General features: G+C 41.9%; 1 protein-coding gene across 4 annotated transcripts in view; it reads right to left on the bottom strand.

Annotated features, from left to right (window-relative positions):
* LOC132402986 (uncharacterized) overlaps window positions 1-24968 on the bottom strand; it is an 85547-nt gene that overhangs the window by 10343 nt on the left and 50236 nt on the right. For 3 of the 4 annotated variants that reach the window (XR_009515147.1, XM_059986171.1, XM_059986172.1), the window contains 4 exons: window positions 23907-24056; window positions 21088-21316; window positions 19588-19789; window positions 8664-8913 (listed from right to left, as the gene is read on the bottom strand). Coding sequence is in view for 3 of the 4 variants with exons in the window: in XM_059986171.1 (XP_059842154.1) it covers window positions 8664-8913; window positions 19588-19789; window positions 21088-21316; window positions 23907-24056 (831 nt within the window). In the remaining variant the exon portion in view is untranslated. Of the gene's footprint in view, window positions 1-8663; window positions 8914-13418; window positions 13728-19587; window positions 19790-21087; window positions 21317-23906; window positions 24057-24968 lie in introns of those variants that run through there. The other variant, XM_059986173.1, reaches the window with a different exon arrangement.

Raw genomic sequence — 24968 nt, 5'->3', positions numbered from 1 at the left:
AATCTTCATGCTTCTGAACCCTCTCCCGGACTATTTTGCATAGTCCATCACACCACTAGTCTTGGTGTCATCTGCAAAGTAACTAATCATGGCACTTAAGTTCCCATGAAAATAGTTAATACATATGAAATCAACTGAGGACAGATCCCTGTGACATACCACTGGTCGCAGGCCTCCAGTTGGAAAAACAACCCTCCTTTACAACCCTGTGTCTCCTTCCACTAAGCCAATTTTGTATCCAATTGGATAGCATGGATCCATATGTTCTAATCTTCTGGACCAGCCACCATACAGGGCCTTGTCAAAACCATACTAAATTCCATGTCAACAATGTCTACTGCCCTGATCTTGGCAATGCTCTTCAAAAAACTCAATCAAATTTGTAAGACATGATTTCCCATGCACAAAGCCATGCAAACTATCCCTGACCAATCCTTGCTTTTTCAAATGCAAATATATTCTTTCTCTCCTACTACGGCTGGATCTTAGCTGCCTCCTCCTTTTCCCTGACCAGAACCTCAATATCCTTTGTCAGCCAGGGTTCCCTAACAGGCCCACCTTACCTCTCCCTCAAACAAGAGGAAGATGACCTTGAATTCTCTCTATCACGTTTAAGACTCCCCCCTCCCACTTGACAGGCATCTCCTTAACTTCTAACAGCTGCCCAAATCTATTTTTGCGAAACACCCACCTGGTCACCCCTACAGTAGCCAAGCTGCATTTGGCAGCTTTGGGCCTTAACTCTCTGGAATTTAGAAGAAAGCGGTGGGGGGGGGGGGAGCGATCTCATTGAAATCTACAGAATGTTGAAGGAACTAGATAAGGGGATGTGGACAGTATGTTTCCTATGGTGGGTGTATGCAGAACTGGAGGGCACATCCTCAAAATTGATGAGCGACCCTATAGAACAAAGATAAGGAGGATTTTTTTTTTAAGCCAGAGAGTAGTGAATCTGTGAAATGCCCTGCCACAGACAGCTGTGGAGGCCAAATCTGTGGGTATATTTAAGGCAAAAATTGATAGTTTGCTGATTGTTCAGGGCATCAAACGTTATTGCGAGAAGGCAGGTGTATGGGGTTGAATGGGATCCAGGATGGAATGATCCATATGATGGAATGGTGGAGCAGACTTGATGGGCTGAATGGCCTAATTCTGCTCCTCTGTCTTATGATCTCTAAAATAGCAATCTTGTCTGTAACAAAATGGAATCTGTATTCTGCCACACAGCCTGTATTCTGCCATGCAACATTATGCTAATGAATCCTGAGTATATGACAAATTGCAGAAAAACAAATGGATTTGGTTACTGGAAGAATACCAGATACTGTACATTGATAAAGCAAACCTGTCCTTGAACTGAGGCACAGGTAGCCAACACTTATATATAAAGGAGTGACTATGCTGTCTGTTATTTTGAAGCCATCACTGTCTCTTGTGCAGTGCTAGTCTTCTATCACAGCAGGTAAAATATACAGGCTATGACTGATCACTCTGAGTTAACAGCTATTTGTCATAAGATGTAGTAAAAAGGTGCTTAACAGTGCCTATGGATCTACACAAGTTAGATCAATAACTTAAGAGTGGTTTTTAAAGCTATACATGCTCTTGTCTCTGCTTACCTCTGTAATCTTATCCAGCCCTGTAACAGCCTTATGATCATCTCCAAATGTAAGCACTCCACTGTGAACAGCTGGGTCTTTAGCTATCAAGCTTGTAGCCAACTGCCATATTTGTGTATCTGACCTGGCATCAGTTTTTTAATCTGAGAACACTCCTGTGATAAGCCTTTCGTTGTAAAAGGTGTGTTATAGATAGAAGCCATTGTTAAGCTTTTAAACTATTTATCCACAAACTATGAATCAAATGATTACGTATCATCTAAATAGCAGATAGGTTTTATTTTTCAAATGGGTATATTATTTTGCCTTGTAGGCATGCTTAATGAATCTGTAATTTACTTGAAAATTCTACTGAGGCCACATTCAGGGAAGCAGTTCCTGCCCAAATACAGCAAGCTCTTACCATTTTGTGCTCTCAGAATTTTAAGAAGCAGGTTACCTTTGTGTCACACTTGTTCCCTTAATTTGTTTTGCCTAGAAAGACAAACATGGATGTCACTTGGGTACTTTAATACTTTCCAAATGGAAAGTCCTTATTGAAATATACCTCTTCCACCTTCCGCACTCTGACTCATTTCCCATACCGCTGCTTTCAATAAATCAATCTCAGAATTCCCTAACCAAAGAATTCTCAAGCCTCTTTCCACACTCACTGCTGTGAATAAAAAAAAAACACTCAGCACATGAAACTTTGAGAGAACAAAGAAATGTGTTTCAATTTCCTTTTAAATGGCCAGGGGAAAACAATTAAGAATGAGAAAGGCATTTAAAAGAGATGGCATTTTAATCAAACTAGATTAGGATAAGTGAATTCATGTGAACATTTCTGGTCAGAGAATATGTTTAGTTATCTGAAAGGTGTATAGAATATTTATAATATGCAATAATATTAACATTAATTCTTGCCTCTTTTTGCTTTATATACATATGCAGAAGTCTTAGGTACATGTAAAAATATCCATAAATCAAAGATGCTTTCAAAAATAATGAAATGAAAAGCTTCTGAATATAAACCAAATTTCTGCAAAGAGAAGAAAATAGTAAAAAACTAAATCAAATCGATACTTGGTGTGACTGCCCTTTGGCTTTAAACTGTATCCATTCTCTATGTACACTGTTGTGTAGTTTTATAAGAAAATGGCTGGTAGTTTGTTACAAGCATCTTGGAGAACTTAGAAACATAGAAACATACAAAATAGGCGCAGGAGTAGGCCATTCAGCCCTTTGAGCCTGCACCACCATTCAGTATGATCACAGCTGATCATCCAACTCAGAACCCTGTACCTGCTTTCTCTCCATACCCCCTGATCCCTTTAGCCACAAGGGCCATATCTAACTTCCTCTTAAATATAGCCAATGAACTATCAACTGTTTCCTGTGGCAGAGAATTCCACAGATTCACCACTCTCTGCATGAAGAAGTTTTTCCTCATCTCGGTCCTAAAAGGCTTCCCCTTTATCCTTAAACTGTGACCCTTCGTTCTGGACTTCCCCACATCAGAAACAATCTTCCTGCATCTAGCCTGTTCAATCCCTTTAGAATTTTATACATTTCAATAAGATCCCCCCTCAATCTTCTAAATTCCAGCGAGTATAAGCCTAGTCAATCCAGTCTTTCTTCATATGAAAGTCCTGCCATTCCAGGAATCAATCTGGTGAACCTACTTTGACCTCCCTCCATGGCAAGAATGTCTTTCCTCAGATTAGGGGACCAAAACTGCACATGATACTCTAGGTGCGGTCTCACCAAGGCCTTGTACAACTGCAGTAGAACCTCCCTGCTCCTGTACTCAAATCCTTTTGCTATGAATGCCAACATACAATTTGCCTTTTTCACCGCCTGCTGTACCTACATGCACACTTTCAGTGACTGGTGTACAATGACACCCAGGTCTCATTGCACCTCCCCTTTTCCTAATCGGCCACCATTCAGATAATAATCCGTTTTCCTGTTCTTGAAACAAAAGTGGATAACCTCACATGTATCCACATTAAGTTGCATCTGCCATGAATTTGCCCACTCACCTAACCTATCCAAGTCACCCTGCATCCTCTTAGCATCCTCCTCACAGCTAACACCACCGCCCAGCTTCGTGTCATCTGCAAACTTGGAGATGCTGCATTTAATTCCCTCATCTAAATCATTAATATATATTGTAAACAACTGGGGTCCCAGCACTGAGCCTTGCGGCACCCCACTAGTCACTACCTGCCATTCTGAAAAGGTCCCGTTACTCCCACTCTTTGCTTCCTGTCTGCCAACCAATTCTCTATCCACATCAATACCATACCCCCAATACCATGTGCTTTAAGTTTGCACATTAATCTGCTGTGTGGGACCTTGTCAAAAGCCTTTTGAAAATCCAAATATACCACATCCACTGGCTCTCCCCTATCCACAACTACTAGTTACACATTTAAAAAATTCTATAAGATCCGTCAGTCATGATTTTCCTTTCACAAATCCATGCTGACTTTGTCCGATGATTTCACCGCTTTCCAAATGTACTGTTATCACATCTTTAATAACCAACTCTAGCATTTTCCCCACCACCAATGTCAGACTAACAGGTCTATAATTCCCCAGTTTCTCTCTCCCACCTTTTTCAGAAAGTGGGGTTACATTAGCCACCCTCCAATCCTCAGGAACTAATCCAGAATCTAAGAAGTTTTGAAAAATTATCACTAATGCATCCACTATTTCTTGGGCTTCTTCCTTAAGCACTCTGAGATGCAGACCATCTGGCCCTGGGGATTTATCTGCCTTTAATCCCTTCAATTTACCTAACACCACTTCCATACTAACATCCATTTCCCTCAGTTCCTCCATCTCACTAGACCCTCGGTCCACTACTATTTCCGGAAGATTATTCATGTCCTCCTTAGTGAAGACAGAACCAAAGTAGTTATTCAATTGGTCTGACATGTCCTTGTTCCCCATGATCAATTCACCTGTTTCTGACTGTAAGGGACCTACATTTGTCTTAACCAATCTTTTTCTTTTCACATATCTATAAAAGATTTTACAGTCAGTTTTTATGTTCTCTGCCAGCTTTCTCTCAATCTTTTTTCCCTTTCCTAATAGCCCTTTGTCCTCCTCTGCTGGACTCTGAATTTCTCCCAGTCCTCAGGTGTGCCGCTTTTTCTGGCTAATTTGTATGTTTCTTCTTTGGACTTGATACTATCCCTAATTTCCCTTATCAGCCACGGTTGCACTACCTTCCCTGGTTTATTCTTTTGCCAAACTGGGATGAACAATTGTTGTAGTTCATCCATGCGATCTTTAAATGCTTGCCATTGCATATCCACCATCAACCCTTTAAGTATCATTTGCCAGTCTATCTTAGCTAATTCACGTCTCATGCCTTCAAAGTTACCCTTCTTTAAGTTCAGAATCTTTGTTTCTGAATTAACTATGTCACTCTCCATCTTAATGAAGAATTCCACCATATTATGGTCACTCTTACCCAAGGGGCCTCGCACAACAAGATTGCTAACTAACCCTTCCTCATTGCTCAATACCCAATCTAGAATGGCCTGCTCTCTAGTTGGTTCCTCGACACGTTGGTTCAGAAAAACATCCCGCATATATTCCAAGAAATCCTCTTCCTCAGCACCCTTACCAATTTGGTTCACCTAATCTATATGCAGATTGAAGTCACCCATTATAACTACTGTTCCTTTATTGCACACTTTTCTAATTTCCTGTTTGATGCCATCCCCAACCTCACTACTACTGTTAGGTGGCCTGTACACAACTCCCACCAGCGTTTTCTGCCCCTTAGTGTTATGCAGCTCTACCCATATCGATTCCATATCCGCCAGGCTAATGTCCTTCCTTTCTATTGCGTTAATCTCCTCTCTAACCAGCAATGCTACCCCACCTCCTTTTCTTTCCTGTCTATCCCTCCTGAATATTGAATATCCCCGGATGTTGAGCTCCCATCCTTGGTCACCCTGGAGCCATGTCTCGATGATCCCAACTATATCATATTCATTAATAACTATCTGCACATTCAATTCATCCACCTTGTTACAAATGCTCCTCGCATTGACACGCAAAGCCTTCAGGCTTGTTTTTACAACACTCTTAGCCCTTATACAATTATGTTGAAAAGTGGCCCATTTTGCTTTTTGCCCTGGATTTGCCTGCTTGCCACTTTTACTTTTCACCTTACTACTTTTTGCTTCTACCCTCATTTTACACCCCTCTGTCTCTCTGCACTTGTTCCCATCCCCCTGCCACATTAGTTTAAAGCCTTCTGAACAGCAGTAGCAAACGCTCCCCCAGGACATTGGTTCCAGTCCAGCCCAGGTGCAGATCGTCCTGCTTGTACCGGTCCCACCTCCCCCAGAACTGGTTCCAATGCCCCAGAAATTTGAATCCTTCCCACTTGCACCATTTTTCAAGCCACATATTCATCTGAAATATCCTCCTATTTCTCCTCTGACTGGCACGTGACACTGGTAGTAATCCAGAAATTATTACCTTTGTGGTCCTACTTTTTAGTTTATCTTCTAACTCCCTAAATTCACCTTGCAGGACCTCATCCCGTTTTTTCACCTATATCGTTGGTACTTATGTGCACCACGACCACTGGCTGTTCACCCTCCCACACCAGAATGTCCTGCAGCAGCTCAGAGACATCCTTGACCCTTGCACCAGGGAGGCAACATACCATCCTGGAGACTCATTTGTGGCCACAGAAATGCCTATCTATTCCCCTTACAATCAAATCCCCTAACACTATAGCTCTCCCACTCCTTTTCCTTCCCTCCTGTGCCACAGAGCCACTCATGCTGCCATGAACTCGGCTGCTGCTGCCTTCCCCTGATGAGACATCTCACCCAACGGTATCCAAAACAGTATATCTGTTTAGGAGAGATATGACCCCAGGGGACTCCTGCACTACCTGCCTAGTGCAATGCTGTCTAGTGGCCACCCCTTCCCTTTCTGCCTGTGTAGCCTTTACCTGCAGTGTGGCCAACTCACTGAACGTGCTATTTACGACTTTCTCAGCATCGCGGATGCTCCAGTATGAATCCAATCGCAGCTCCAGATGCTCAATGCGGTCTGCCAGAAGCTGTAGTTGGACACAGTTCCTGCACACATAGTTGTCAGGGACACTGGAAGTATCCCTGATTTCCCACATGCTGCAGGATGAACAAACCACAGGGCCGATCTCAGCTGTCATGACCTATCCAATACGTTGCCTCAACTTTTGAAACATTCTCCTTTTAAGGGAACTTACCCGGTCTTACCTCACGGAGTGAAACTCATCCTCAGCCTCTGCTCACCGAAGCCTCTCTAGACAAAGCCTTCCTACTCTGTCTCCCTCTACTCCGTCGCCCACTCCATCTAACTGCTCTCTTTAAATACTCCCGCTGCCTCACAGTCCAACTTACATGCACTTGAGCAATGTTGCCCCCATTAAACTGCCGAAGAAAATGAACTTGCCACGGTTCTTCATACTTTGGCTGTCTCACTTGTTTCTGGCAGCAGGAAATCCCAGACAGCTTCAATGATGTTGAGATCAAAGTATATTTATTATAGAAGTATGCACACATTATCGAATCTTGTGATTAATCTCTCTACAGGTGGCTACAAAAGCAAGAAACCCAAAAGAACCCATAAAAAACATCAAGCATCCAATGTCCAGAGAGAGAAAAACAACTTGTGCAAACAATAAAAGTAAGCAAATAGCATTTAGAACAAAAATGAGTCCATAGACCTAAAACCAGGAGCAGCTGGATCAAGCCTCAGTTCAGCACAGAGTAGAGTAAACGACACAAAGCCCTCAGATGAGGAACCCAGAGAGCTGGAGCAGGCCACAGCCTCAGCTCAATACAGAGCACTGAGCAGAACCAGCCAAACCCTTGCTTCTTGTCCCAGCACCCTACCTTTTCAATCCAAATGGCCCACTGTTTAAATCATCCAAACATTGGGTCGTTCCTTGCACTAGGATACGAGCCCTGTTTTATTGATATGTTCTGGGCTTGGATCCTGCCACCACCTTTCACCCTGTACCTGACGTTTCCAAATTAGCCTGCCACTTAAATTGACCAAACCTCATCCTTTGGTTTCGGTGGACTGGCTTTGAATCTGTTACTTCTCTGCTCTGTTCGATCCAGTTTTGCTTTGACCTTGCCCTAACTTTGCCTTGACCAGCACACATTGGCCCTCGACTCAGCCTTTGCTCGCTTCTCCATTGTTTGCAGAGATTGTTTACTACAACTTCTACAAAAAAAAGTGTTACTAATAAGATATTTGTATTCTTTGTTTTGTTTGCTGCCAGTAATCAGTCGATGGGCTTCACCAGCACCATCTTAATTGGGGCTCTATGGAGGCCGTACCATCTGTTGGAGAACTCAATGATCTTCTTTTCACAGAAAATAGCTCTTTATAACCTTGGTTGTGTGTTTGGGGTCATTGTCCTGCTGCAGAATGAAGTGTGGACCAATTAGACACCTCCCAGATGGTACTGCATGATGGATGAGAATCTGCTTGTACTTCTCAGCATTGAGAATTTCAATACTTCTGACCTGATCAACAACTCCATTCACAGAAATACAGCTCCAAACCTGCAAGGAACCTCCACCACACTCCACTGTTGGGTGCAGCCACTCATCCACATAACGCTTTCCAACTGTTCTACAGACAAACTGCCTCCTGTTTGAGTCACTCAGTTTGATTCCTTCTACACCCATTTCTGATTCAGTTTAATCAGTTTAGTTCACTTAACTCATTATCATTAGCAGCTGTCTGCTATCTTTGTTTAATCATGCACTGGGCTATATACCTACAAAGTAATCAAGTTTTTATTTGAAAAGTGGTCTATTATTTAATGTTTCTTTCTTTAAAGAAATTCAAAAATTTCAATGTAACGTGTAATCTCTTTGAAAAAAATGAATGTTTGGAAATCTAAAATTTGCTCTTTTCTACAAACACAGAAAAGACAAAAAAATCTTAAACAAAATTAATATAAAAAAATCTGGGCAGCCTATGACTTTTGCACTATACTGTGTACACACACACATTGTTTACCTGGCACCTTTAGGCATTTCGCTTGCTCTACCACGGCCTGGAAGGGCTGTTTTTGATGGTACGGTGGATCCTCTTGTGGAAGTGCCTCTGCCTCTGGCAGATCCACCTCTCGCAGCAGCAGCTGGAATAACATTTTCACTTTTTACCCCTGGCTGCACCTGCTCCTTCTCGACCTTCTGCTTTTCCTGTTGGTCCTGCTGCTGAACCTTTTGGCTTTCTTCCAGTTTAAAATCCTTCCACCATTTCTGTTCTGAAAGAGTGAAAAACAAATGTTCAGTCATGTCATGACACATTATTATTTAATATTGTTATTTCTCCATGTTTTCTTTTACTTTGCATACAGTTTCAGTTTATGATCCCATGTCTACATGTCCTCTAGATCTTTTGCAAGCTGGTGTGAATTAGCTCGTTTTCAAAGTGATTGCAAATGACAAATTATATTCAGAAAGAATCCTGCTTGTGATTTTATTTTAGAAAGAAGGTCATTGATGAGGCTGAAAGTGGTTGGGCCTAGAGTGTTGCCAATAGAAATTCCTCTGGGACTGAGACAATGGACTTAGAAGAGACTGCACATTACAGGAGGTAGGTTGACAACCATTTGAGCTTTTCTCCTTGATAGGGAGAATAAGGCAGTCATAGATGAGAGCTACAAGGAGGTAGTCACACCTAGGCTGCTGGAAGCAGTTCGTTGGGTGACAGTCAGAAGGGGAAAAGTGAAGGTGAATAGACAGGTATTGCAGAGCACCCCTGTAGCCATTCCCCTGTATAATAAGCATACCGTCCTGGATACCGTTGCTGGGGACGACCAACGGGGATGAGCCACAGCGGTAGGGCCTCCAGCAGTGAGTCTGACCCTGTGGTGCAGAAGGGCGGGACAGAGACGAGAAGAGCTGTTGTTATTGGGGACTCTATAGTCAGGGGAGCAGACAGGAGATTTTGTGGATGTAAGAAGGACACCTGCATGGTTTGTTGCCTCCCTGGTGCCAGGGTCCAGGATGTCTCTGACCAGGTGCACAACATCCTGGTACGAGAGAGAAAGCAACCCAGGAGTCATGATACATGTTGGTACCAACGACATAAGTAGGAAGAGGGATGAGGTCCTGAAGTGTGAGTTTCGGTAACTAGGCAGAAGGCTGAAGAACAGGACCTTGAGGGTGGCGTTCTCAGGATTGCTGCCAGTGCTACGTGATAGTGATGGTAAGAATTGGAGGAGATGGCAGTTGAACGCATGGCTGAGGAGTTGGTGCAGGGGGCAGATTATTAGATTTTTGGATCATTGGGATTTCTTCTGAGGAAGGTGGGACCTGTACAAATTGGATGGGTTGCACCTGAACTCGAGGGGAAACAATATCCTTGTAGGTAGGTTTAGTAGCATGGTTTGGGAGGGTATAAACTAATTTGCAAGGGGGATGAGACCCAGAGTGATAGAGCAGTGGAAGAAGTGCATGGAGTAATGCCAGATCTAACATATAGAGAGGCTTTGAGGAAAGAGAAGCTGAATAAAGGGTGTAAAGGTAGCAAGGAAGATGGACTAAAGTGTGTGTACTTCAATGCAAGAAGCATTAGGAACAAGGGTGATGAACTGAGAGCTTGGATACAAACATGGAATTATGATGTAGTGGCCATTGCAGAGACTTAGCTGGCACCAGGGCAGGAATGGATTCTCAATATTCATGGATTTTAGTGTTTGAAAAGGGATAGAGAGGGGGGAGAAAGGGAAGGAGCGGTGGCATTACTGGTCAGGGATACTATTACAGCTACAGAAAGGGTGGGTAATGTAGCAGGATTCTCTTTTGAGTTACTGTGGGTGGAAGTCAGGAACAGGAAGGGAGCAGTTACTCTACTGAGAGTATTCTATAGGGTCCCTGATGGCAGTAGGGATACCGAGGAGCAGATTGGGAGGCAGATTTTGGAAAGGTGCAAAAATAACAGGGTTGTTATCATGGGTGACTTTAACTTCCCTAATATTGATTGGCACTTGATTAGTTCCAAGGGTTTAGATGGGGCAGAGTTCATTAAGTGTGTCCAGGATGGAGTCCTGTCACAGTATGCTGACAGGCCGACTAGGGGGAATGCCATACTAGATCTAGTATTAGGTAACAAACCAGGTAAGGTCACAGATCTGTCAGGGGGTGAGCATCTGGGGGATAGTGACCACTGCTCCCTGGCCTTTAGCATTATCATGGAAAAGGATAGAATCAGAGAGGACAGGAAAATTTTTAATCGGGGAATGGCAAATTATGAGGCTATAAGGCTAGAACTTGTGGGTGTGAATTGGGATGATGTTTTTCCAGGGAAATGTACTATGGACATTGGTCGATGTTTAGGGATCTCTTGCAGGATGTTAGGGATAAATTTGTCTCAGTGAGGAAGATAAAGAATGGTAGGGTAAAGGAACCATGGGTGACAAGTGAGGTGGAAAATCTAGTCAGGTGGAAGAGGGCAGCATACATGAGGTTTAGGAAGCATGGATCAGATGGGTCTATTGAGGAATATAGGGTAGCAAGAAAGGATCTTAAGAAGGGGCTGAGGAGAGCAAGAAGGGGGCATGAGAAGGCCTTGGTGAGTACAGTAAAGGAAAACCCCAAGGCATTCTTCAATTATGTGAAGAAGAAAAGGATGACAGGAGTGAAGGTAGGACTGATTAGAGATAAAGGTGGGAAGATGTGCCGGGAGGGTGTGGAAGTGAGCGAGTTCCTCAGTGAATACTTAAACAATAGACAGTAGGTGCAGGAGTAGGCCATTCAGCCCTTCTAGTCAGCACCACCATTCACTGTGATCATGGCTGATCATACACAATCAGTACCCTGTTCCTGCCCTCTCCCCATATCCCTTGACCCCACTTCGGTATTCACCAATGAGAGGGAACTCAATATGAGTGAGGTTGATGTTCTAGAGCATGTTGATATTAAGGGAGAGGAGGTGTTGGAGTTGTTAAAATACATTAGGACGGATAAGTCTCCGGGGCTTGACGGAATATACACCAGGCTGTTCCACGAGGTGAGGGAAGAGATTGCTAAGCCTCTGGCTAGGATCTTTATGTCCTCGTTGTACATGGGAATGGTACTGGAGGATTGGAGGGAAGCAAATGTTGTCCCCTTCTTCAGGTAATTATAGACCAGTGAGCCTTATGTCTGTGGTGGGAAAGCTGTTGGAAAAGATTCAGACAGATAGAATCTATGGGCATTTAGAGAATCATTGTCTGATCAGGGACAGTCAGCATGGCTTTGTGAAGGGCAGATCATGTCTAACAAGCCTGATAGGAGTTCTTTGAGGAGGTGACCAGGCATATAGATGAGGGTAGTGCAGTGGATGTGATCTACAAGGATTTTAGTAAGGCATTTGACAAAATTCCACACGGTAGGCTTATTCAGAAAGTCAGAAGGCATGGGATCCAAGGAAGTTTGGCCAGGTGGATTCAGAATTGGCTTGCCTGTAGAAAGCAGAGGGTCAAGGTGGAGGGAGCACATTCGGATTGGAGGGTTGTGACTAGTGGTGTCCCACAAGGATTGGTTCTGGGACCTCTACTTTTCATGATTTTTATCGGTTCTGGGACCTCTACATTTATGACCTGGATGTGGGGGTAGAAGGGTGGGTTGGCAAGTTTGCAGACAACACAAAGTTTGGTGGTGTTGTGGATAGTGTAGAGGATTGTCGAAGATTGCAGAGAGACATTGATAAGATGCAAAAGTGGGCTGAGAAGTGGCAGATGGAGTTCAACCCAGAAAAGTGTGAGGTGATACACTTTGGAAGGACAAACTCCAAGGCAGAGCACAAAGTAAATGGCAGGATACTTGGTAGTGTGGAGGAGCAGAGGGGGTATATATCCACAGATCTCTGAAAGCTGCCTCACAGGTAGATAGGGTAGTTAAGAAAGCTTATTGGGTGTTATCTTTCATTAGTCGATGGATGGAGTTTAAGACTTGCGAGGTAATGATGCAGCTCTATAAAACTCTGGTTAGGCCACACTTGCAGTACTGTGTCCAGTTCTGGTTGCCTCATTATAGGAAGGGTGTGGAAGCATTGGAAAGGGTCCAGAGGAGATTTACCAGGATGCTGCCTGGTTTAGAGAGTATGCAATATGATCAGAGATTAAGGGAGCTCGGGCTTTACTCTTTGGAGAGAAGGAGGATGAGAGGAGACATGATAGAAGTATACAAGATATTATGTGGCATAGATATAATAATAATAATAATAATAATAATAATAATAATAATAGCATAGTGGACAGCCAGTACCTCTTTCCCAGGGCATCACTGCTCAATACAAGGGGACATGGGTTTAAGGTAAGGGGTGGGAAGTACAAGGGGGATATTAAAGGAAGGTTTTTTACTCAGAGAGTGGTTGGTGCATGGAATGCAGATACACTAGTGAAATTTAAGAGACCTCTAGACAGGTATATGGAGGTCATGGCTTGAGGCCTCAAATGCAGCTCCAACACCATCTGCACCTGCTCTCCTCCAATAAATCAGTAAATCAAACTTACTGCATTCCACACTAGCAACGTTCAAAAGGGTCTTGCGATCACAAGAAGAGAGACCAAGGTGGTCAGTCACCATTACTATAAGCTTCCTTCAACTCAGGCAGCAGCATGCTGCGCAGTTCCTTCATTTTCTCTGCTAGTGAGCAACTTGTTGATGGGGTAGACCTGCAGTGCTTTAAATTCTTAAAATTCAGTAGGACCTTGCGATCATTAGAAATGCATTTAAATATGACAGTAGCACTTTTTGGATACCCCATAGAAACCACTGTGATCAAACACACCGCCATCTTACTGGAAGATGTATAAACTCTCGGCACAAACTGAGATATTGCGAACAATCGTTTTATCATCACCAAAATTATAGATGGCATTTGAGCTGTGCCATGCCCCATCGACTTCAGTGTAGAGAGAGTAGGTCAGTGGGCTAAGTCCACATCCCTGAGGTTCAGCAGTGTTGATTGTCAGCGAGGTGGAGATGTTATTTCCAATCTTCACAGACTGTGGTCTTCCAGTTAGGAAGTCAAGGGTCCAGTTGCAGAGAGAGGTACAGAGGCCCATGCTCTGGAGCTTTTTGATCAGAACTGTAGAAATAATAGTGTTAAATGCTGAGCTATAGTCAATGAACAGCATCCTGACATATGTATTTGTGTTGTCCAGGTGAAACAAGGGCGCCTGGAGAGCCAGTGTGATCACGTCTACTGTTGCCTATTATTGCAATGGGCAAACTGCAATGGATCCAGGTCCTTGCTGAGGCAGGATTTAATTCTAGCCATAATCAACTTCTCAAAGCACTTCATCACTGTAGATACGAGTGCTACTGCAGGAGAATTATAAATTTTTCCAGGTTTGCAACCAATCTTTCATATTGATGTCCTCTACCCTTTGATTTGGTTTATGTGCATTAGTAACTCCCTGTTTTGCAGGAACATAAGTTCTGTACATCTACTGTGTTAACAGAGAGTACATTATGTGAACAGAACCCTTTTCAACAGGAAAACAGAAATAGCACACAAGAGGTTCTTTCAGGTCCAGAGACAGAGACAGAGCAATATCTGGGTGGTATTCAGATTCATTGTGTTATGAATGTACCACAGCTCTGAGGGGCCGAAGGGTGCGGGGTAGCCCCCTCCTTTGTGAGAATCGCAAGAGCATTATTGGGTTGGGTCAGAGGATCCAGGAAATGACAGAAAGAGACATGGCCATTGTCTCCTGGAGACAACGTTTGTGGATTGGGGACTATGCTACCTGCAAGCCCTTGGGCAAAGTGGGCTGGTTGAGAGAGAGATTGCATCACCCCAACCTGATTGACATCTACTACCCGGTAAGTTAAGATAAAAGGGGGGCTGTAGGGACAGCCCCTCAGATGCACCAGAAGAAACGCTAGCAATCCTGTAATAGCGGGAAGCCATTTGAAGGAAGCCATGCACATTCAGTTCCCTTGCCTGGGAGCTGGTGGCTGGTACCACGGAAAATGACTTGGAACTAGTAACGGGGAACCAACTCCCCCGACTCAATGCATTGGCCTCATAAAAGACCCAGGCAAGTTTAAAACCATCTCTCTTAAACCCAAAGAGCTGCAGCTTGAAAGGACAGTGACTTTTATCTTTCCATCAGACAATACATTATCCCCTAGACAAACGATAGAGCTATTGCTTAATTGATGATTATTATTATACCCGCGTTTTTAGATTGAGTATTGACGACGTATTTTATCTGAATGTCTGTATTAATCTTATTTTTGTGCCCCTTTATAAATAAAGTCTTTTAAAAATAGTACCATCAGACTTCAATGGACCTCTCTATCTTTGCTGGTAAGTGATCCAGTTACGGGAATTTTCGTAACAATTGGGGTTCTCGTCTCGAGATTTGAAACCAAATTGGCGAGCCAGTGAATCGGGCTTGTAAGTCCAAACTTGGATCTGGTATGCGGGTAGCCAGACGGGAAACCAGCAAAGATGGACGAAGATGAATTTATAGAAAACCCGACTCTGGAGGTGCTAGAGGCGGCCACCAAATCGGACTTGGTAAATTTGGCGAAGGGGTTAAACCTCGCAGAGGTGAGGTCGTCAATGAAAAAGCGGGAGGTGTGAAGGGCTGTAAGTCAGTATTACATTGAGAAGAATGTGTTTGCAGCTGAGGTATTGGAAAATATCCCTGAAAAGGTACCAGCTAGTGGGATGGCTCAGTTAGAGTTGGAGAAATTAAGGTTGGAACATGAAATTAAGTTAAAGCAGCTGAAAGCAGCTGAGAAAGAGAGAGAAAGGGCTGACAAACAAAGGGAGCATGCGCGCCAGCTAAAGGAATTAGAGGTGAAACAGGATCAGGAGCTCCAGCTAAGGGCGTTAGAGGTGAAAAGGGAGCAGGAAAGAGCTGAGAAGCAAAGAGAGCATGAACTTCAGTTAAAAAAGCTGGAAGCAGCTGAGAAGGAGAAGGAAAGGGCTGAGAAGGAGAGGGAGGCATCAAGACAGAGGAAACATGACTTGGAGATGGAGAAGTTAAAGCAAGAGCAACGCGGTCAATGGTCAGACCGAGAGGAGTGGTTTGATGTTAGTCGGGCATTGAGGTTAGTACCCCCATTCGAGGAGACGGATGTTGATAGTTATTTCTTGCTTTTTGAAAAGGTGGCAGTGAATCAGGAGTGGCCCAGAGCACAGTGGGTGGCGTTGTTACAAAGTGTGTTAAAAGAGAAGGCACAGAGGGCATATGCGGCATTGTCCATGGAGGAGGAGAGTTATGACAAAGTAAAGGCGGCCATTCTCTGGGGTTACGAGCTAGTACCTGAAGCATATAGACAAAAGTTCCAAAATTTACGGAAAGGGTGGAATCAGACGTATACCAAGTTTGCCCATGAGAAGGGTGTGCTCTTGGACTGTTGGTGCACCGCAGAAATAGTGGACGAGGATTATGGGCATCTCCGGGAGTTAATTTTGATTGAGGAATTTAAAGGTTGTGTTCCGGAGGAGATCCGGATGTATTTGAATGAGAAGCCGAATAAGTCCATCTCAGAATTTGCTAGGTTCGCGGATGAATATGCCCTAACCCACAAGACAAAGTTTTCCTCGAATAAACATTCCCCGAGAGACCGTGGGAACGATCGAGAAAGCCCGCTGGCTGAGGCAGAGGTCCCGCCGGGAGCTAGTGGTAAGGTTGAGGGGGAAAGGCCAGATGGACAGAGATTTCAGGGCTTGACCTGTTTTAGTTGTGGGAAGAGCGGGCATGTTGCGTCTCGATGTTTTGCTCCGAGGAGGGAGACGGGAAAAGGGAAAGCAGCAGTCCCTCTCGGATGTGCAATGGTAATCAGTAAATCGACAAGAGAGCCCCGGGTAGACAGAGTACGAGAAGGGTCTGAGACTTGTCTGTCACACAGAACCGTGTCTTTGAGGAAGGGGGACCCACCAATTCCAGTACGAATCTGGAGAGACACGGGGGCTGAGCTGTTGCTGATCAGCAGTAAGGTACTAGAATTTGGTCGGAAAACGGGAATGGTAGCGGTGAGGGGAATAAGTAAAAGGATAGAAATGGTGGCCTTACATGAGGTCATTATGGATTGTGAGCTGGTGTCTGGACCCGTTGAAAAAGGGGTGCCATCAGAATTCCCGAGAACTGACGCGGACGTCCTTCTCGGTAACGATTTAGCAGGTGGTAAGGTTTGGGCAGCCATGACGAGGACCGGCTGGCCGGTGAGTGTTGAGGCTCCGCCCCTAGAGTCCCAGATCTATCCTGCATGCGCAGTCACTCGCAGCATGTCAAGAAAGGCAGCTGAGAACGAGAGCAGTTTAAACCTGGCCAGTTTTGCTTTGGCTGAGATGTTTCTACCGACCCTGTACCACAAGGGTTTAGAGGGTCGTAAAACGAAGAGTAGTAAAGTGTAAGAGGGTAAGGGAGCGGAGGTAGATCTGCCCTTAGCGAGGAGAAAGGTCCTAGAGGCAGAAAATAAAGATGAGGAACCGATAGAGCGGTTAAGAGGTCCAGAGTTGGACAGGGAAGATCTGTCTGGTTTGGCAGAACTGTTTGAAGAAGTTGAAAATTCCAAGGGTGTTCCCGATAATGAAATGAGGGCAGCCCTAGATAAAAAGGGTGCCCTTACCTCGAAGAAGTCTGCTGGGTTGGCAGATGAGGTTGTTTCAGCCCGCGGGGTTGAGTTTACTCCGGAAGGGAATTGCCCAGAGAGTAACTGGGAGGATCGGGGGAACTTAGAATTTGAAAAGGGTACGGGTATTGAAAGCTTGGAAGAGGCCAATGTCCCATTTGAGTGTGTCCAAGATGGGGATGCACGTGGTACTGAACCTAGTAATGGAGCTCAGGAAAAGTCTGAGGTATTTGATTCAGTAGAACAGGACGGCCGTTCTTGTGGGTCAGATAGACTTGGTTCAGTGAAAAAACGGTTAACCTTGGTAACAGTGGGAAGTGAGAGTTCCCAGGTGTTTGTGCTCGAAGGTGTGTTCAAACTTAATGCGGAGCTCAGGAATGGGGAGATAAATATTACTATTGAAGGAAACGGAAAGTCTGTAGTTCCCAAGTCAAATGAAGAAATTTTAAACCCGGCAGATCGCTTACAGAGTAAGCCGGGAGATAGCGGGGCCCCCCATGCTATTGTTAAACCAGGATGTGGTGTGAAGAGGCCGAATTCGAAATGCTGCTTAAACAAAGAGTTCGAATTAAAAACCAATAGCCTGAAGGGTCCTGACGAGAGGGCTAGCCACCTGTGTAAAATTAAAGAATTGGGTGGGAATGGTCTAAGTTTGGGACAGTGTTGATAAAATAACCCCTATGAAAAAGGCGGGCGGGAGTTTACCTCGCCAGATTACTCAAGTTCCTCACGTGGGAACTCACCGGAAAAGAGACGATGATTAATGGGGATGCCATTTTAAATAGTAAAGCAGGTTGTATGGGATTTCGCCAAGCCTGTGAATAATAAAGACAACTCCCTTGGAAACCTGCCTGTTAAGTTGAAAACGACCGAAAAGATTAGTATTCACATAAACTTTTGTAGATGCACATAAGCTAAGATCACAACTCCTTAGTTTTGTTGCTGAAAAGAAAAAAAAGGTGGTTATTAAGTTGAAGTCTGATGCTACAAGACTTTAGTAAGGTACAAGATGTTAAAATATTAAAGGAAATGCCACTGTAATCGTTAACCGTTTGGATGCTGAATTGAATGTATCACTGTATTACTCTGTAGAGAAAAAAACTTTTGTATTGTGTTAGATTCTAAAACCCTGTAAGACTCTATACTACTTCGTTTCACCGCTGGTGAAAACGCTTTGAAGAAAGGGGGTGTTATGAATGTACCACAGCTCTGAGGGGCCGAAGGGTGCGGGGTAGCCCCCTCCTTTGTGAGAATCGCAAGAGCATTATTGGGTTGGGTCAGAGGACCCAGGAAATGAGAGAAAGAGACATGGCCATTGTCTCCTGGAGACAACGTTTGTGGATTGGGGACTATGCTACCTGCAAGCCCTCGGGCAAAGTGGGCTGGTTGAGAGAGAGATTGCATCACCCCAACCTGATTGACATCTACTACCCGGTAAGTTAAGATAAAAGGAGGGCTGTAGGGACAGCCCCTCAGACGCACCAAAAGAAACGCTAGCGATCCCGTAATAGCGGGAAGCCATTTGAAGGAAGCCACATGTGTTCAGTTCCCTTGCCTGGGGGCTGGTGGCTGGTACCATGGAAAATGACTTGGAACTAACAATGGGGAACCAACTCCCCCGACTCAATGGATTGGCCTCATAAAAGACCCAGGCAAGTTTAAAACCATCTCTCTTAAACCCAAAGAGCTGCAGCTTGAAAGGACAGTGACTTTTATCTTTCCATCGGACAATACAATATCCCCTAGACAAACGATAGAGCTATTGCTTAATTGATGATTATTATTATACCTGCGTTTTTAGATTGAGTATTGACGACGCATTTTATCTGAATGTCTGTATTAATCTTATTTTTGTGCCACTTTATAAATAAAGACTTTTAAAAATAGTACCATCAGACTTCAAAGGACCTCTCTATCTTTGCTGGTAAGTGATCCAGATACGGGAATTTTCGTAACAATTGTATCAAACTCTAAACCTGGTGCTGAGACACTGACAGACACAGAATCACAGGATCTGGTCTCTTCTGTCTTCACTCCTCTCTTTGTCTACATAGCAGTCTGCATAGTCAGACCAGAACTCTGCCAATGATACACAAGTGTATGAGGGGAAGTGCATGATAATAGAAAAAGCATATTAATCCTTTATTATATGTCCTTTTGTGAGATTTTACATCATGCAAATAAATGTTATATATTAATAACAATGCCACAAAAGATTTCTAAAGTTGACTGCTTGGGAAATCAAGGTGCATAATCCCAAATTCCTTTTTTTGCCATTCCTCCAAGCTTTATAATATATTGTATTCTCATCATATCACATAATGATTAGAAATGTAGAACTATTGACTTACTAGTTAGTTCTTCTGGTGGTTTCCCAGATAATGGTTTGTTCTCCATGCTAATACTGGCTTTGAAGCTTAAGCAAGCATCTTCAATCAGTTGTTTGGCTTTTGCTGGAGAAGACTCATTGTCATATTCAACTATCTGTGCCAAGCCAAGCGTGTACAGAGCATTACTGTCACGGGGAGTTGTTTCTACTCTTAATTGACACACCTATAAAAAGAGGATTTTGTTATTGTAGAGATCTGCCAGCCTTCTACCAAACTTCAAACAACTGAATGGTAATGTTGATCTTAATGTTTCATAGATCATCACATGGATATCAAATATTACAAGCAGATTTATTTATTGGTACCCTACTGATGGGTATTTTATATATGTATTGCAAATGTTTGCTCAGACACTAATTAATGGCCACAGGCACTAAGTATATTAATTTGGATCAAATTTTATTGTTTCATGTGGTTATGCAGCACCATAAGTTAAAACCTTTTGCTAACCAGAATTTAGGAACAAATTTTTACACAGAGGAATTATTAAACCTAAAATGTTCTTGAAAATTCCTTCTCCTGTTTAGCTCTTTAATTGTCCACTGTTCATGAGTAATCATGGCAAAATTGCAGAGGTTTGATAGAACATTTTGGTTATGGATTACTTCCTCTGGTTACGTTGCTTACCTGGTAAGTACTCCCATTTTGCAACTTCGACAGCTTATTTTTAAGACATGCTTGTTGCTAATTCTGGCATAGTCATCTGAGCTGATCCTCTGGCTTGACTGAACGGTTGAGTGAGGAACAAGCTGGGCCACAAGGATACAGATTCTAAGGATATATATTTCTGCTGCTACTGATCTACAGTGCATCCTAAAGGATCTGTCAGATTGGTTTTGAGCTAATGCCATTTGGCATTTTGAAAGTGCCTTTGATAGAACAATACCACAAGAAGTCTTTGGAAGTCATTCACACATATGCTGTCATGCAAAAAAATGTAAGTGTAACAGGTAGACCGGTGAGGATGTTATGGAATAGGTTTATCCGTCTGGATGTTGCTTTATCTGCCGCTGAACAGCCTGGCAGTTATTTATCACACAATTCAACCAGCAGTGGTCGACCGACCAAGCCACTATTTTCTTTCAATGTATTACTTATTCATTATTTATTATTAATTTTATTTACGTTCCACTTTTGTCATGGTGAGATTTGAAGTCACATCTTTGTGTTATTGGTCCTAGGCCCACTGGGTGAATCATCTGGCAACCTAACCACTAAAACATTACCATACTCTTAATATAACAATGCAGAATATATCAAAATCAACAAACTTAATTATGGAAATAGATGATTAAGGTATGGTAAATTAATAATATTAATATTGGTTTAATATTTATAAACATTAATATAATTACCATAGACAATTTATCTTACATTGTAAAATTATTATGGGTCATATGAACAGTGTTATATTATAAATATATTGTACTGAATTTCAGTAATTCCTGATCAAGTCCATACCATTTGCTGCATCTCTAGTAGTTCACTGCAGATTGGAATATTGGTATTTTTTAATAGTGAAGATAAGTTCTGACATCTTTTACTGATCATCTCTTCGTTCGGATTTGATTTTTTGGAATGCAGTTCTAAAAGGGTAAGATGGGATTCAAGAAGCAGCCATTCCAATTTTTGACTTAGAGATCCACGATATGGATATTTACACAAAGCCCAGGAAGCTAAATCTACAGAACTGATAACAACACAGGAAATTAATTAAGAGTTCAAGTCAAATAAAATTTTAAAAAGTTAAATAATATTTCATTAGCCTTTCTTGCATGAGGTGAGTGTCATTAACTGACTACAATGAAGTACAAAGTCATCAAAGAGAATTCAATATATTCAGAGTCTCAGGATGGTTCAAAGCACATTAATACCAATCAATTATGCTGAGGCATAGTCACCACTGGAATGTAGAAAGTGTAGCTGATTTGCATATGCCATGCTCCAACCACTTAAAATAAAATAATTAAATAACCTTATTTTAATATAGGTAAAACAGTTAAGGGGTAAAGTTGGTCAAACTTGAATGCTATTCTGCACAACTTCACTTTCAGCTGAGATAATAAACAATTTAACAACACATTGGATAAGTGGTACCTCTGATGTTGACTTAGCATTCATATTTTCTGTATTTAAATAAATATTGAATCATAGAAGACTTTTATTCATGAATCTTAGATGAGATAGTGATGGAAGATTGCAGCTCAAGTAACTTATTGGATAACAATTTAGATGTGACCTATTGCTTTAAGGTGAAGAAGGAATAAAGCAATAAAAATAGCATTATTTATTTCCTTTTATGGAATGTTGTATTTGTAAGTAAATTAAATTTTAAAATTTAAACATATCCTTAATATGCTTTCAGCTCCCCATTAAATACATCTCTAAAAATGTATTTTTAGAAATAAATATATATAAATAAATAAATATAAAATAAATAAGTAAGTATACCATTGGTATACTTATGGTATATTCAACCATTTTGGATTCTTTTCTATCCTTTTAGCACTTAACTAGGTTGTAGTTCAGATCTCAGATAACTCTTGTGGGCAAATGGCCTATATGCTTGACAACCTAACACATGTTTGGTTACATGTAAACAGTGAACAGTAAACACTTAATAATTTTAGAATTTAGGCTTTCTCCACAAGATCTCCTGGTCCTCTGAACTGATAAAGGATCACATCGATTTTTCTATTAACCACATAAATGAATTTAATTAAAAATGTAAACAACTGAACCAATAGTATGATAATTAAACTATATATTTTCAGTAGAATATGTGTGTTAAACTGATGCATGGAAAACAAATAGAATCTAATGAAATGCCATAGCTTATTTACCAACATTTACATAGGAAGTGCAAAGTACAATCGTCTCTCCTTATCCGCGGGGGATTGGTTCCGGGACCCCCCGCGGATACCAAAAAATGCGAATGCTCAAGTCCCTTATTTAACCTGTCTCAGTGTGGTGGAATTTAGGACCCAGCAGAGCTCCGGAGCTTATTTAACCTGTCTCAGTGCGGTGGACTTTAAGACCCAGTGGAGCTTGGGACCCGCCGCCCGTGGCTGCTGCTGTTTCTGTTCCGTTGACGGAAAATTATCACAATTGAAAATAAAGTGGAAATAGTAAAGCCATTGGAAAGAGGTGAAACACCATCGGTTATTGGAAAAACGTTAGGCTACAATCGGTACAATTTTAAAGGATAAAGTGAGAATACCCTCACTTGAAAGGCTATGTGGGGCCATGTGAAAGGCCCTGCCCCAATGAAGCTACAACTGTTATTAAGCAATGCAGTGGTTTAATTATTGAAATACACATGTTTCTTAAGTGTTTTATATGCATAGGAAGGTAAGATATATACTATAGACTAAGACAAACATTTGACTAATTGATGCTAAATAATACTGGATGTAACTGTTGCGACTTAGAGAACTTAGAATACTTATAATACCTAATACAATGTAAATGCTATGTAATTAGTTGTTATACTGTATCGTTTAGGGAATAATGACAAGAAACAAAGTCTGTACATGCTCAAACAACAAGCGCTGGAGAGAGAAAATCTTATTTCCCGGTTGGTTGAATCCACGCATGCTGAACTCATGGATAAGGAGGGCCAACTGTAATAGGCAATTCAAGCCATTTAGTCCATACCACAGTTTACAATCAACAGGAGTCTCTTCCTATCCCTCTAATTATACTAATACCTTATTATAGATACTTATTAATATCTTATTATAAATTACTATAATTTTTTATTTATTTTCCATGTCTTATGAAGTAACTTCTAAAATTGCATTAACTAATCTAAAGGATCCCTAATATTTTTCTTATAGCATCAATAGCAGTGAAAATAATTATGGTAGGTCCTCTGCCTTCTTTACTCTAATAAAACATTGTTTTGTAATCAAACATCAATTCCCCCAGCATCCACCTTTCTTATTTAGCCATGCTTCTTAAATGGAATATGTGCAGTTCAAAACCTCAGATAATCTTTCCTATCCCTAACATCTTTAACATGAATATTGCAATCAGATGTATTTTCTTCCACTAATTCAGCTTTATGAAATACTTCAGCAATATATTACACAATTCCTTGATGCTTAAATCTTGTTTGACTGTCTTACCATACTTTTAGCTTTGATTTAGTATTGTTACTATTGTCAATAAATGATCCAATGACATACTTTGGGGTGTTACTGGATTATACATCATTAGAAATATGTACAAGTTGTTATTTGATACAGTTGCACAACTAATGATATATTACCACTTACAAGTGAAGCACTTGCTCAGGTGCCATTGTCTTTTCTGGTAGTCCAGCAGGTGGATTGAAGAGAAATATTCCTAGCCTGAATATTCCTCTGAGTAACCGAATATTCAGAAGAGAAAATGTATTTAAAGCTTGAAGAAATGGTGCTTCTTCACTGGAAGGAAAATAATTGATATTTTATATACAATATATCAAAAAATGGTTATAATTAATCAGCTACCTCATTTTTGACACTAACATTTAGTAAGTGAGGTTATATAAAATAAATCAGTTTGCTCCCTGGGAACAACATGAAGAAAAATTGCTTAACAGAATTTGGTGTCGCTGGAAAACATCTCTTACATCCTCATCATTGCATTCCAGACACCACTGTCCATAGATGTGTAGTCTGGAATGGGTCCTGAGTAATGCTAGATACTCCTGTAGTGTCATTTAGATTCCTGTTCATGTATATAATCATATAACAACTACAGCACAGAAACAGGCCATCTCGACCCTTCTAGTCCATGCTGAACACTTACTCTCACCTAGTCCCACCGACCTGCACTCAGCCCATAACCCTCTATTCCTTTCCTGTCTATATACCTATCCAATTTTACTTTAAATGACAATATCGAACCTGCCTCTACCACTTCTAGAAGCTCGTTTCCCACAGCTACCATTCTCTGAGTAAAGAAGTTCCCCTTCATGTTACCCCTAAACTTTTGCCCCTTAACTCTCAACTCATGTCCTCTTGTATGAATCTCCTCTACTCTCAATGGAAAAAGCATATCAATGTCAACTCTATCTATCCCCCTCATAATTTTAAATACCTCGATCAAGTCCCTCCTCAACCTTCTACGCTCCAAAGAAAAAAGACCTAACTTATTCAACCTTTCTCTGTAACTTAGGTGCTGAAACCCAGGTAACATTTTAGTAAATCTCCTTTGTACTCTCTCTATTTTGTTGACATCTTTCCTATAATTCGGTGACCAGAACTGAACACAATACTCCAAATTTGGCCTCACCAATGCCTTGTACAATTTTAACATTGCATGCCAACTCCTATACTCAATGCTCTGATTTA

Source organism: Hypanus sabinus, chromosome 12 (genome assembly GCF_030144855.1).
Source record: "Hypanus sabinus isolate sHypSab1 chromosome 12, sHypSab1.hap1, whole genome shotgun sequence".
Classification (NCBI taxonomy): domain Eukaryota; kingdom Metazoa; phylum Chordata; class Chondrichthyes; order Myliobatiformes; family Dasyatidae; genus Hypanus; species Hypanus sabinus.
This window is presented reverse-complemented; position numbering and strand designations above follow the sequence as displayed.